This window comes from Littorina saxatilis, linkage group LG1 (assembly GCF_037325665.1).
Source record: "Littorina saxatilis isolate snail1 linkage group LG1, US_GU_Lsax_2.0, whole genome shotgun sequence".
Taxonomy (NCBI): Eukaryota; Metazoa; Mollusca; class Gastropoda; order Littorinimorpha; family Littorinidae; genus Littorina; species Littorina saxatilis.
The window spans coordinates 41,599,663-41,614,239 of record NC_090245.1 but is presented as its reverse complement, the minus strand read 5'-3'; the positions used below and the strand labels follow the sequence as shown (position 1 = coordinate 41,614,239).

The 14,577-nt window shown below is 41.3% G+C and overlaps 1 protein-coding gene across 2 annotated transcripts; it reads right to left on the bottom strand.

Annotated features, from left to right (window-relative positions):
* Positions 1–4,049: 4,049 nt before the first annotated feature.
* On the bottom strand, positions 4,050–13,081 carry LOC138969684 (phenylalanine--tRNA ligase, mitochondrial-like). 2 transcript variants are annotated; one of them, XM_070342545.1, is made up of 7 exons: positions 12,927–13,081; positions 11,402–11,585; positions 10,351–10,743; positions 9,807–9,972; positions 9,135–9,266; positions 8,491–8,651; positions 4,050–6,894 (listed from the first exon to the last, which is right to left on the bottom strand). In XM_070342545.1, the coding sequence occupies exons 1-7, from the start codon at positions 12,935–12,937 to the stop codon at positions 6,598–6,600; spliced, it is 1,344 nt and encodes a 447-aa protein (XP_070198646.1). In that variant the 5' UTR covers positions 12,938–13,081; the 3' UTR covers positions 4,050–6,597. The 2 variants fall into 2 exon arrangements, with proteins under 2 accessions (XP_070198646.1, XP_070198652.1); XM_070342551.1 differs by having other exon boundaries at positions 9,807–9,969.
* Positions 13,082–14,577: the final 1,496 nt, after the last annotated feature.

Genomic DNA, 14,577 nt, shown 5'->3' with positions numbered 1-14,577 from the left:
AAATTATACCAGTTTTATTAATTTGTTTTTGGGGTGTTTTTATTATTATTATTTTGTTTTATTGTCATGTTTTCGCTGAAAATATACTGGTGCGAGCTTTTAACGTAGGGGGAACAGTGTGTGCGTCAACCCTGACCAAGCCTACCCGGTTATCTCTCCTTTCTCTTTGAGTGTGTTGGGTTAGGTTGGGAGTGGTGGTGGTGCTGGGGGAATCGGAATAGGTGCGTGTGTGCGCTTGTATACATGTGTGTGTGTGTGTGTGTGTGTGCGCGTGTGTGTGTGTGTGTTGTGTGTGAGTGTGTGATGTGTGTGTCTGTTAGTGCGTGCGTGCGTTAATTTTGTGACTGCATAATTATGAGTGACACCTCACAAGATCGTGTACACGAGAAGGAGGCCACTTTTAAGTAAATTGCAACACACAATGGGAAACAGTTAATGAGAATGAGCTGTAAAATGCCATAAACAATCATCATATGCTTCGGACGGGTGTGACTACTGTAAGCTTACAGCTTGTTTCTGTCCCACACTTACTTTACAGCTTGTTTTTGTCAGCTGACTGTCGATGTACCGTACAACTCTGCAACATGCACTCCCACACTTACTTTACAGCTTGTTTTTGTCAGCTGACTGTCGATGTACCGTACAACTCTGCAACATGCACTCCCACACTTACTTTACAGCTTGTTTTTGTCAGCTGACTGTCGATGTACCGTACAACTCTGCAACATGCACTCCCACACTTACTTTACAGCTTATTTTTGTCAGCTGACTGTCGATGTGCCGTACGGCTCTGCAACATGCACTCCCACATTTAGGCTACTTTACAGCTTGTTTTTGTCAGCTGACTGTCGATGTACCGTACAACTCTCCAACATGCACTCCCACACTCCAACATGCAAGCGTGAACTGAACTAGCACACAGGCACAAACATAATTATACAGACATACACAGACAGACACACCGACAGACAGACACTCAGCGGGCAGACAGACAGCCAGCCAGCCAGAAAACGATCAATCAATCAATCAATATGAGGCTTATATCGCTCGTATTCCGTGGGTACAGTTCTTAGCGCAGGGATTTATTTTTTAATTTTTTAATTTATTTTATTTTATGCAATTTATATCGCGCACATATTCAAGGCGCAGAGATTTATTTATGCCGCGTGAGATGGAATTTTTTTACACAATACATCACGCACTCACATCGGCCAGCAGATCGCAGCCATTTCGGCGCATATCCTACTTTTCACGGCCTATTATTCCAAGTCACACGGGTATTTTGGTGGACATATTTATCTATGCCTATACAATTTTGCCAGGAAAGACCCTTTTGTCAATCGTGGGATCTTTAACGTGCACACCCCAATGTAGTGTACACGAAGGGACCTCGGTTTTTCGTCTCATCCGAAAGAATGAAAACCAGGTCAATCAGGTCAATCAATCAATCATTCAATCAATTGCACTTGCTGTTCCAGATGCTGACAGCGGTGATTCAATGCATTCAATGAATCAATGAATAAATAAATCAGTCAATCACTCAGTTAGTCAGTCAGTAAGTCAGTCAGTCAGTCACTCGCTCGATCGCTCACTCTCTCAATGTCAGGTGCAGCAACAGTTAATATTCACAAAACTGAAGGCTGGCATAATTCTTGCCCGCCCCCGCTGTGTAGCATCATCTGTCTGTCTCTTTCTCTCTTCATGAGATACACATAATATTACCAGTGTGCGAACCCTTAGACAGTAAGGGGGCAAATGGGGAGGGGGTGATGGAAAGGGGGGCCATTGAACAGATGGTGCACACTGCAATACCTTTTTAAGCCCTGCACATGCCCGTGACACTTTTACTGATCCAATTTTATCTGTTTACGGTTGCTGCAACCTTTTATCGAGAGCCATTTCGCAAAAATGTGTGAAGATTTGAGTATTTATCATACATTTTATGGCTACAGATTCAAGCGTGTCTTCGATACGATATTTTTGTTCAGTGCTGTTACGCAACATTAAAGTCATGAAGTTATCCCTGTACTGTGTCCGCCTTAAAGTCACTTTCCCGTCATAAAAGTGTTTCCTGTCATCGAGACGCTACTATAGTTTTGTTGCACACTTCACATAATAGTGCGAAGCAATCGGAAAAGGTTAGGGGTAAGCTGTGTGCAATGCCATAGGTCTACTTGACCGTGGAGGGTCACAATGACACGACCACAAATAATGCTTAAAGCTTTACAATGAACACACATGGGTTCAAATGCTAAAATGTGAACTATTAGGCCTACGCAATAATTAAATTGGCAGACTTAACCAAATTATGAAACATATTTTAACTATCAGACCAACGCAATAATTTTGCACGTGGGCACAGAAGAAGCAAAAAAATTTATATATATATATACCCGGTATTTATATTTTAGTCCAGGGTGCTGACCTATATACTGAGTGTGGTTTCAAGTAAGTTCATTTGACTCAATTCATCGGCGCGTGACCCCAAAACAAAGCCATAAACACGGAGTTAGAATAAATTGAGCCATAAAACTCTGGACTGGTGACAGGTCAAACAAAAGTGACATGTGTGTGTGTAGAATCAGTAGACTGTGCGTGGGTCTGTTCAAAAAAGTTGGTCACCGTGTAGATTTCATTATTAGTACATGTTACGTATGTGTGTGTGTGTGACGGGGGGTGCGCGCGCGTGTGTGTGTGTGTGTGTATGTGCATGCACATGCTTTGAGTTGAGTGCAATTTACTTAATAAAGATGTAGATTTCCAATACAGTTTAACCGCCCAAAAGTGTGTGTTACTGCATGCTTTCAAGCCGGCTTAAGGGATTGTCCGGTTAAGATTGTGTGAATTATGACCATGAGTACTTGCTGGAGAAAAAACAAGGTCATGGGAAAATCCTGTCAGGGCTATTAAGGAGAATGGGTGAGGAGAGAGAGAGAGAGGGGGGGGAGAGATAAAGAGTGAGTGAGAGACAGAAAACCCACACACACTTACCCCCCTGCCCCCCCCCCCCCCCCCCCCCGCACGGACACACTCAGACACACACGCTCACTCTCTCTTACCCCCTACACACACATTGACACTCTTTCTGCCTCCTCTCTAGCCCCAGCCCTATCTTCTCTTAATCCTTGTTGGGACTGAAAGTTCTTGAAAACACACTTACACGGACACAAGCAACAACAAGTCGCGTAAGGCGAAAATACAACATTTAGTCAAGTAGCTGTCGAACTCACAGAATGAAACTGAACGCAATGCAATTTTTCAGCAAGACCGTATACTCGTAGCATTGTTAGTCCACCGCTCAGGCAGTGAAATTGACAAGAAGAGCGGTTTAGTAGTTGCGCTGAGAAGGATAGCACGCTTTTCTATACCTCTCTTCGTTTTAACTTTCTGAGCATGTTTTTAATCCAAACATATCATATCTATATGTTTTTGGAATCAGGAACCGACAAGGAATAAGATGAAATTGTTTTTAAATTGATTTGGAAAATTTAATTTTGATAATAATTTTTATATTTTTAATTTTCAGAGCTTGTTTTTAATCCAAATATAACATATTTATATGTTTTTGGAATCAGAAAATAATGGAGAATAAGATAAACGTAAATTTGGATCGTTTTATAATTTTTTATTTTTTTTAACAATTTTCAGATTTTTAATGACCAAAGTCATTAATTAATTTTTAAGCCATCACGCTGAAATGCAATACCGAAGTCCGGGCTTCGTCGAAGACTACCTGACCAAAATTTCAACCAATTTGGTTGAAAAATGAGAGCGTGACAGTGCCGCCTCAACTTTCACGAAAAGCCGGATATGACGTCATCAAAGACATTTATCGAAAAAAGGAAAAAAACGTTCGGGGATATCAATCCCAGGAACTCTCATGTAAAATTTCATAAAGATCGGCCCAGTAGTTTGGTCTGAATCGCTCTACACGCACGCACGCACACACACACATACACACACACAATATTACACCACGACCCTCGTTTCGATTCCCCCTCTATGTTAAAACATTTAGTCAAAACTTGACTAAATATAAAAACCAGTACTTACTGTATGCTTGCATGAAACAGGTGGTTTATTAATTTATTTTCTGGTCATAACATTTTACATGCATGTAAAACCCAACCTGAAAATAAAACGGTGTGAAGCAGATAGATGTCATTTACCGGTTCATGTATCTACAAAAATACACAATGTACACAGGAAATATTTGTGACACACACACACACACACACACTCTCTCTCTCTTTTTTCTCTCTTTCTTTTTCTCATCGATTTCTTCCAAATTTCCAGGAAAACGACAATCACTGACACAAGATGATGCCACAAGTAAAAAGATAATGAAAGATGACAAATAGGGTCTTTTACCAGCTGTATTATCTGACTTTAACCAAAATAAAGAGAAAAAAAAGATTGCCAATAACTTGATACTGATACTGTAACACAAACTTTATTTGGTGTTTAACGTCGTTTTCAACCACGAAGGTTATATCGCGACGGGGGAAGGGGGAAGATGGGATAGAGCCACTTGTCAATTGTTTCTTGTTCACAAAAGCACTAATCAAAAATTTGCTCCAGGGGCTTGCAACGTAGTACAATATATTACCTACCTTACTGGGAGAATGCAAGTTTCCAGTACAAGGGACTTAACATTTCTTACATACTGCTTGACTAAAATCTTTACAAAAATTGACTATATTCTATACAAGAAACACTTAACAAGGGTAAAAGGAGAAACAGAATCCGTTAGTCGCCTCTTACGACATGCTGGGGAGCATCGGGTAAATTCTTTCTCGTCCCAACCAATATGGGACTCCCCCTAACCCTCGGGGGGTTGTAACACAAACATCATCATCCCCACCAACAACAAAAACAAAACAAAGTGACAACAACTATGAGAGAAATGATGTTCACAACAACATTAGCAGGTAGCTCAGTTGATAGAGTATTGAAATTGTCCTAATCTATCTTTGAGTCGGTTTGTGCCGGGACAGACACGGATCAACTTTATGTGCCGACTCAAAGACGATATCTGTCCCACCACCTGTGTCACCACTATGGCACGTAAAAGATCTCAGTCATTATGCCAAAAGAGCATGCGCGTGACATTGCAGGGAGGAAGTGACCTGAATTTTTGAGCGATTTGACAATAAAGTAATGAAATAAAAATGAACAGAAAAATAAAAATAATAAAAATTGCAGAGTAGTAATGTTGGCACTGAAGTCAAAGTGAAAAAGAAATAGCATTTTAAGCAACAGAAGTAAAGGGAAAAAGGAGATAAAGAAGTGCATTAATTACAATTAGTTTCCTCCTTGTGATTGGCTTCAACACGCTTTTGACATGCAAGGGAGAAATATAACACTCAGAAGAATCACACGATGCTTGATTCTAAATGCCTACAATTTACCTGTCTGACATGTACCCTTCAAACTGTATAGTTGTATGAAAGTTGAAACTGTTAAAACAGAATTCTTAGCACAATCCAAGCAAAGTGTCCATCATCAATAATTATGCACATAGTGCATACAATGGGAGTCTCATTCTGAATGTGAAAAATAAGCTCAGCTTCTCTCTGTGAACAAAATGTTTAAAACAATCACATTTTACCCTTCGACAAAAGGTACGAACCTCATTAATCTCATTAAATGCCCTACACAATGTGATTGGCAGATTGAAAAAGTCAACAACGAAAGAGCCAAAAATCAAAACACACACACCAAATCCGAAATTATTAACCAAGCTTTCGTATAGAACTGAGAAAAAAGGTAAGTAAATGCTCTAGATCAGTTGATGCAAATGACATTTGCATTATACAGTGAAACCTCCCGTAACGACCTATCCCAAGAACGACCCCCTCCTTTTGCCGACCGAATTTCTCGGCACGGATGCTTTTCACACTGTAACTAACCTCCCAAGGACGACGCCCTCCATTTTCAGACGACCGACCTTCCAACATAGGGTCAATAACGACTTTGACCGTTTTACCAGTGAGTGTCAAAGTTCGTAATTACCCAGCACACGCGGAAAACGCACGCCATTAGTCACGCATCGAGAGTCAGGGGTGGTAGTCTGTAGTCAGTAATGCGTGCAAGTCCAGTGGCCTTCGGCTGTCATCTTCTCATCTATTGCTGTCACAATTGAAGGACTGCCCTCGAAGTAGTGGGGGGTGGGGGTGGGGGTGGGGGGGGGGGGCGTGTGTGTGTGTGTGCGTGTTATGTCTGCTCGTCTGTGCGCTGGGATATACACATCCATCATGCTTATCCATATGCCCATCAAATGGGAAAAAAAATGGGATAACGAACACAACTTTCAAGACTGAACTGCCCAACAGTTGCCCCACCTGTGACAAAAGTATACCTCCCAAACTCCCAATAAAGACCCCTCCTTTTTACGACCGAATTTTTTGGACATTTTCAAGGTCGTTAGTGGGAGGTTTTACTGTAGTAAGTGAGACTGAGAGTTACGCAAAGTTACAGAGCTTACTTTCCCTTTTTTTCTCATATTTAAAAAAAGTGCTCTGCCTCATCAGTTTAAGATTTTCAAGCGTTTGTTACATCCAACTTTCAGTCCCCTTCCATCACAGCACCAAACAATCAGCGAATTTCTCCTCCAAGCAACTTGACCACCTGTTCCTCAATGTGCCTGTGAATGACATTGACCTCTTCCTGGGTCAAGGTGCGTTCCATGTGTCGGTAAATGATGCGATAACAATGGCTCGTCCGCTGTGTCTTTGGGTGCACAAATTCGTCGACAAGGAAAACCTGCTCCACAAGATCGCCTCCTTCGTTGCGAACGACGTCGTAGAAATCGTTGGGAGAGAACGCAAAGTCTGCCGAAGACGGAAGCCAGAAGGACAGGTCGTTGGTGCATTGTGGGTAAATACTGACCGGCTGTAACAGATGCAAAGAATCACATTTACAAAATTCACTTAGTTTTCTGCATTAGTACCATATTTGACGGATTACAAGACGCACCGTTTTATAAGCCACACCCCCGACTTAAAAAAAAAATTGGGACGAGCCACGTATAGGCTGCGTCACTATATTAGCCGCCGTCGAAAAAAAATATAATCAGATCGTGTCAATCAATCAAAACAACCAGGCAAACGAAAGTACGGTATTTGGCGAAATCGGCTCCGAGAATAAACAAGTGAAACAAAGAAGAAAAGTGAAAAAGTTTGAAGAAAAATATCACACACAATTTGTAACCAACACACACATGTAGTCCCGCCCGGAATAAGCTTTTTTGGGACTTTTGCGCACATTTCGAGCAGACGAAAACACAACAAAGTACCGGTAATCGCTAATCGAGCGAAATGAAAATCCGCGGCGACTTCCATTAGGTGAATGCTATTCAAGTTTAGGTAACATTTTAGCCACATCTTTTTATAAGCCGCAATGCAATTAAAAAAAACAAAAAACGGCTTGTAGTCCGTCAAATACGGTACGCACAAAAACATGGTGCACCATGGGTAGATACTGATCGACTGTTAACAGATAATAAGAATTGCATATTTAAATTAGTTTTCTGCACTGGCACAGACACACACACACACACACGAAGAATTTATGGTATATTCTTGGATGCATTGTATAAAAGGGGAGATAATTATCAAGGCTGCACAAACACACACAAACTTTCATTTTCAGAAGCAGCGCTGATGTCCTGGATTAAGGAGAATAATACATGGCACAGCGTTTACATACACTCAACATACATATTTTCCAGAGGACAATCACTTTTACTTCTTTTCATGCCATTTTTTAAAATGGGGGTAATGCCAATGGTACGTTTTGCGCGCGGGTCTGTGAGAAAATGTCACACTCACAGTCAATTGTTTTAATGATTTTATATGTGATTGTGTGGACTTTGCTTTGCATTGTGTAATTTTTTGGGCTAAAATCGCTCAGATGCCCTAGGAAATATGTTCATGTGAATTGAGAAACTGATCTAATTTTCGCCTACGAAAACGTCATGTTATTACGCTATTTCCAGCCATATCAGAAAGACACGTTAAAATCATTGAAATAGAAACACATATCATTACAACAAATGTAAACAAGGGTTTAATACCACTTACAACATAGATCCTGTGATTGTAATTGATCGGTCAGATACCCCATTCAATTACCCAACCCTCCTTTATATGACTCTTGGCATGTCATCATATTCAAAATTCTGTATCATAAAGTCTGTCTGATTGATTTCTTTAATTTTTTTCACACTTGTTTCAACATACTTTAAAAATATCACAGGCAAAATATTAGCAAAATCTATTTATTGGGTCAATCGGTGTCCGATGCCTTTAACTAGTGGATAAAGTATTGTGTGCCCTGCAGTAACCGGATATCACTAAAGCAGGGCGCAACTCTTCCACAACTATTGAAAATCCTGACAAAGTAATTTCCAAACATTGTCAATTATAACGATACTTAATTAGTTTTTACCAATCCATGCACTCGATTATTAAATTCACTTGCACAAACCTTGTAGGTTACGTTGGTGTTGGGGTCACAGTCCTTGAACTGGTTGAGGAAACCGGAGTCGTTGCTCCAGAAGAGACGGATGTCCGGAATGGAATACAGCTTCATGGCCAGTCTCTCCAGCCCTAGGCCGAACGCCCACCCCACCTGGTCACCTGTCCCTGCTGTAAGAAAAACACATGGAGAATCCCCAAAGATAAGGTTTCTTGTAGCTTCCTGTTCAGTCTCTACAGTCCTAAGCCAAAGGCCCAACTCACCTGGCCCACACACACAAAGCTTGTTTGATATCTAAGATGGAGTGTAGCTTCATGTTCAGCTTTCCAGTCCAGGTCAACTGACTTTGCACACCTGCACCCACCCACCCCTCCCCTAACACGCACAGTCACACAAACACAGACAGACAGATAAACATACAGACATACACAGGCCTACCCACACGCAGCGGCAAATTAAACCACCGACTAGTATGTTGACACAGTGGTCTTTGAATTTCACGAACAAATAATTACGAGATAATGAACAAGAAATGTACTACGTAGCTCAGTAGTTAGGTGTTGTTCCTTCTATCTCAAGATGACCCTTAGAAAGAAGCTTTCCAAAATAAATAAAAATAAGACTGCATAAAGGCCAGTGAAAAAGCGACATACCGGAGTACAAAATTTCCTGTTTCATGATGCCACAACCCAGCACCTCTAACCACTCTCCTTCGTGATGTACCTCCAGCTCCCACGAGGGGTGTGTGAACGGGAAATACTGATCCACCCATCTCGCCTTCACGTCTGTAAGGAAACACATGACAAGACTGTTAAACCTCTCCTAGCGACCCTTCTGTATTACAGTAACCTTGCAGTTACACCCAAGTCTTGTCTGATGGATTGGTTTCAATGCGAGAGGAACTGTCTAACTCTAAGCGTTTCGTACACATCATGCCAATGAGTACTTCTGTGTCCGGGAGTAGAGCACCAATCTTGTTTCTTGTCTCAATATATGTTTACTCCATTTCACAATCTCATCTGAGTTGTGAACGTCCCTTCATAGGCCTGCAAGGACTGTTCCACAGGAATCTTACAATCAAAATCTGCAAACTTACACCTGTAATACTAATAGACAATTTTTGGAAATAACTTCCAGGTTTGTATGGGTTTGTAAAAAAAAAAGAGGAACAAAATCCCAAAAGGATCCCCTACGAGGTTTTCTATCTATCACATTTACTTTTCCTTAGTTACCACCTGTCTTAAACGACCACTTTGGGTCATCCCCTTGGCCGGTCATTATAGACAGGTTAAACTGTATCAGTAGAGTTCAGACGTCTGACTCACCCTGTCCAAAGAGATGTCGCGCGAGGTTCATCAGCGTTGTCTTCAGGCTGTGTTCCAGCAGTTTGGCCGTCTCCATGCTGTGGGTTGCCTGTTTGTCTGGCGTTTGCTTCCCGCCCTGCTCAAAGATGTTGAGGCCGGTGGAGTCGCGAACCTTCTGGAACAGCTGCTGACAGTAAAGCCAAAAATGGTAGTTATATAGTGATGTTGACTGAGTCTAAGGACTAAAGGTCAGTTGAACCGAGATTGAAAATATGTACAGGTCAAAATGTCCCAGATACAAAAAATATGTTGTTTTCCATGGATAGTTTGTATTGTAATTCTAAGGACAATAAATAATCTCTGTCTTCAGTTTGTTCAATCAGGCTATCCTTCAATTTGTTAAAATTTTGCGGCCTCTGTCGATAACGATGAAACAGAAGACAATATGCTCTCCTCTGACCTGCAAAAAAGCTGGTCTGACAAAGACAACAAGCCACCAAACATCTATAATAATAATATCAACTATAAAAATAAAAGTTGATACATTTACAACAATTATGTATACCTCATGTTGATTGAACAGCCGCACCCCTTCAACTTGATGGAACACAGGATAGTGAGTGGCGTCTATCTCGTCGCGCCGGTACACATCCCCCATCACCAAGAACGCATCAAGCCCAGAACGCATCAGCTCACACTGGTGAGCAGAAGTGTGCGCTCGCAGCATGTAGGAAGAGTTTATGTAGTAGCTGTCGGAAGGTGCTCGACTGACATGGTCCTCCGGCACAAGGAGACTGTCAAAGTTTTGTTCTAGCGTCACAACCGGACTGATGGAATCGTTGACGGAAAAGAGGGGGTTGCCGCGACGGTTCAGGAAATGGCTGTAGAAGTAGTTTTCAATGCGCTTGCGTATCAGGTAGAGAGGGTGGTGTTTTGTTCTGTGTAGATTTCGCCCAATCTGTTTAAGGAACAAAACAAAATAAATCCATGTGGAAATACATGAAACACTGTTTCAACTTAGGCTGCACACTTTCTTTTGTTATGACTGACACCTCGCATTGAGTGCACACGTACACACCAACACAAGCAGAAGAAGTCAACTGCTCGTTCTTTCTTTCTTTATTTATTTGGTGTTTAACGTCGTTTTCAACCGTTCAAGGTTATATCGCGACGGAGGGAAGGGGGGTGATGGGATAGAGCCACTTGTCAATTGTTTCTTGTTCACAAAAGCACTAATCAAAAAATTGCTCCAGGGGCTTGCAACGTAGTACAATATATTACCTTACTGGTCAACTGCTCACAACTTTTTCATTTGACTACATATCACTTCAAATGTACATATTAATAATAATAATATACTGTAAATCTACCTCTAGTTTAAGACTACCTCTCTGTTAAGTGTTATTGTACAAGGCCATCCTTAATTGAGACTGAACTTGACGTCTTGAAGACTTCTTGAAGACTTCCCAAAGTATAGAAAATTCAGTGACAAAAAAAATCAGGTAGGGAAGTCAATTTCGCCTGGTAAATTACAATTCCCATGCTTTAATTCGACCTCATCATATTCTTAGACTTTTGAAGGTTTAAAAAAGGGGGTTGACACTGTATTTTGTTACCTTTGCCAAAATATTAGGAGTGACATTAGTGAGATGATCAGTCTGGTATGGGATGTTATCCACCACCACAGTGTCACCAAACAGAGCTCTCCCTGGGCTGGTCTTGCCTGTTGGTTCGATCCTCTGGCTGGAGATCCATCGCACTGACACCAGGCCTCTCCTGGACAGCCACAATCCTTTCAACCTGAAATTAGACAGATCGGCAAACTGAAAATATTACCCTATGGAAGTGACGTACAAGATATTTCTGACAACAAAATGTAAACAGTAAAGTCAACAAGAATGAAATTGAGTTCCAAATTGTATTCAGTTCAAAGAGAAACAATCATAAATGAAACATACATGTGGGTTCGTTCATAGAAAATATATCTATACAAAAGTTCAGGTTGAGAACAATTAATACAGTCCCTTATAGTTATACTCCCCGTATACAGAATTGTCTAAGTCTTTAGACTGTCAAAAATTGGGCAGCACTCCTGGGCCCAGAAACGACTTTCAGAATCTATACAGAAAAATATTCAGTCTTTAAATAGATGGAAAATCGGGCATGCCCCGTAGGTACCCAGGTGGCCGAAACCTCCCTGCGAAAATAAAACCCAAATCCTAGACTGAGGCTAGACTACAGGTAAAATTGGGCAGGGGTTCGGGGCCTGAAAACGATCAAGTGATGTCGCTCGAACACTGCTTTTGGAACACTTTAGAGTATTGCGCACTACTCTAATTGCCTTGTGGTAACCAAATGAACAGCACGCACTGTTCACTATTGAGGTCTAACGAATGACGTCTCACAACGTGCGTGGTCGTCCTTGGCGGTCAAGAAAGCCGCCGTGATCATTGCGCAGACGACACTTCTAGACCGCCAATAATTTTTGTGCGCATCACGTGCTCCACATAAATCGGCCGGAAACGAAGCAATTGGGAAACCTGGATTGCAAGTGGGACAGGAGAACTTTGTGTATCGAGGCCGTGGTCTATCAGGTCAGGCACGAAGGCACACATACAAAAAAAACAGCAACACACACAAGTCCAGGGAGAGACACCAGGATAGGGTATAGGTTATTAAACACTGATTTATACCCGGCTCACATGTATCTGTTTTGATGACCCTGACTCTCAAACAGGGGAGACGCAGGTTTCAGGTACTTTGCAGCACCCTACTTTCTCAAACGTCTCACGAGCTATTTGTACATGACAGTGCCTACATGTTTTCCCTTCATACCGATGTTTTGATTTTTTTCTTCTTTTCTGATTTACTGACTAATTTAGTAATTATCAAATGTTCTACAGGGTAAGTGTCAGAGACTAAAAGTTATTCTTTAAAACTAAGAGAGCAGTACAGCATCAGCAAATACAGCCTACAAATTCGACGTATCCCACTTCTCTTTGGGGTCTGCGGAATATTGCTCGACGTTGGACTTGCTCTTGCACAAGTTGCACTTGCAGATGAAAATTGAAATTGAAAAGAATAACACTCATTGTGTAGCCTACCATGAACAACAATGCAGAAAATGACAAAGTATATAACCTGAAAGCCATGTTGTGACCGATGCAGACATTTGCCAAATGCACTCAGGCACACGAACTTGCACTGCGATTGGAATGTGCACTCGTAGGAACAGTCCAAATGTGCGCACTCCTCGCTTGATTTGTTGTGTTCAAGGGCGCCGCCATTGAAGTCGTATATAGGGTTGTCGTAAACTCTCAATTCTTTCTGAAAACGATTGTTTTCAAAGCCTACAGATAAATGAAAAAGAGAAAACGTGCGCAGTATATTCATTTGATCAATTTGAAGCAAGCATAACTTTTAAATAGCATAGATATGTCTTCAGATCACAAGACTGTGGTACCACTTGCACGACAGCCATAAACTGCGTCGTGATATAAGCGAACCAAGGAGAATGTCTGCTACACGATCTCAAGTGCTTTCCCTCTACAAGCATATATTACGAGAGGGCAAGAAATTCGTCGATTATAATTTCAGGTACCTTTTGCATGCATTACTTATGAAAACATTTTATTTTGTGTGTCTTGAGCTCCTTCAGTCAGATTTTCACACTGTCACAGAAACAACTGTGACTGTGCTTTTTGATCTGCGCACCTGTAGACTTACGTTAGAGCAGACGAAATAAGTACTATCATACATAATAGCATAATTAGAACAGATTGTTTTGCCTTTTATGTTCATTACTTGGATGTTTCTGCATCGCTACGTCATTGTTCTTCAAAGAACTTATTTCATCTTGTATTTAAGATGTTTTGGCTTGAGGAGGGACCGAAGTTGGGGTAGGGATCTGTGTGTGTAAAGCTCAACAGCTAGTATACCAATAAAACTAATTCATTGTCTTTAGAAAACAAGAGGGGACACAATGCAGCTCCGATATATTTTTTGCTACCCTGGTTACTGTCCCTTAATGTCTGTGTGTTTCTACCCATCCGACGTACCGGCCCATGCAACTTGCAATTAGTCTCCTCATGCGCCCTTATAAAACGCCTAGCCTGAGCATAAACTTTTCGGTGAGGTATCAGTCTAATTAACTTCAGCCTCTGTGCTGTACAGTGCATGAAAGAATCTTTCAGCTTGGCTTGCTTTCGAAAGAAATGACAGGTTTAAGGTATGCAGTCACACTAAGGCCCCCCCCAAAAAAATGTCTGTTTCTGGTCACCCGACCGACCCTAAATTTCGGCGCCGACCCTAAACTTTTTTTTTCCAAACTCAAAACTTTTTTTTTTTTTGGTGGTAAAGGACAGGGTGAGAAAATGAACAACAAAAACGTGTGAAAACGAAAGTCCGCTGACGATTTGTAAATGTGTTGAGTGTCTCAAGTGTCTCTATGTATAGTGAATCCAGTCTCTTTGCGCGATTTTTAAAGTTAGTTTTATTGGTCTACATTTGGGGTAAAAAAAAAAATTTAATAAAAAATCCCTACCTACCGACCCTATTTTTTTTAGCCATGTTACCAGAAACAGACAATTTTTGAGTCACTTGAGAAAAAGTGACTATGTAATCGGTCAGTGTTAGTCTGTCTGGCCGGCCGGCCGGCCGGCCGGCCGTCCGTAGACACCACCTTAACGTTGGACTTTTCTCGGAAACTATCAAAGCGATCGGGCTCATATTTTGTTTAGTCGTGACCTCCAATGACCTCTACACTTTAACGATGGTTTCGTTGACCTTTGAC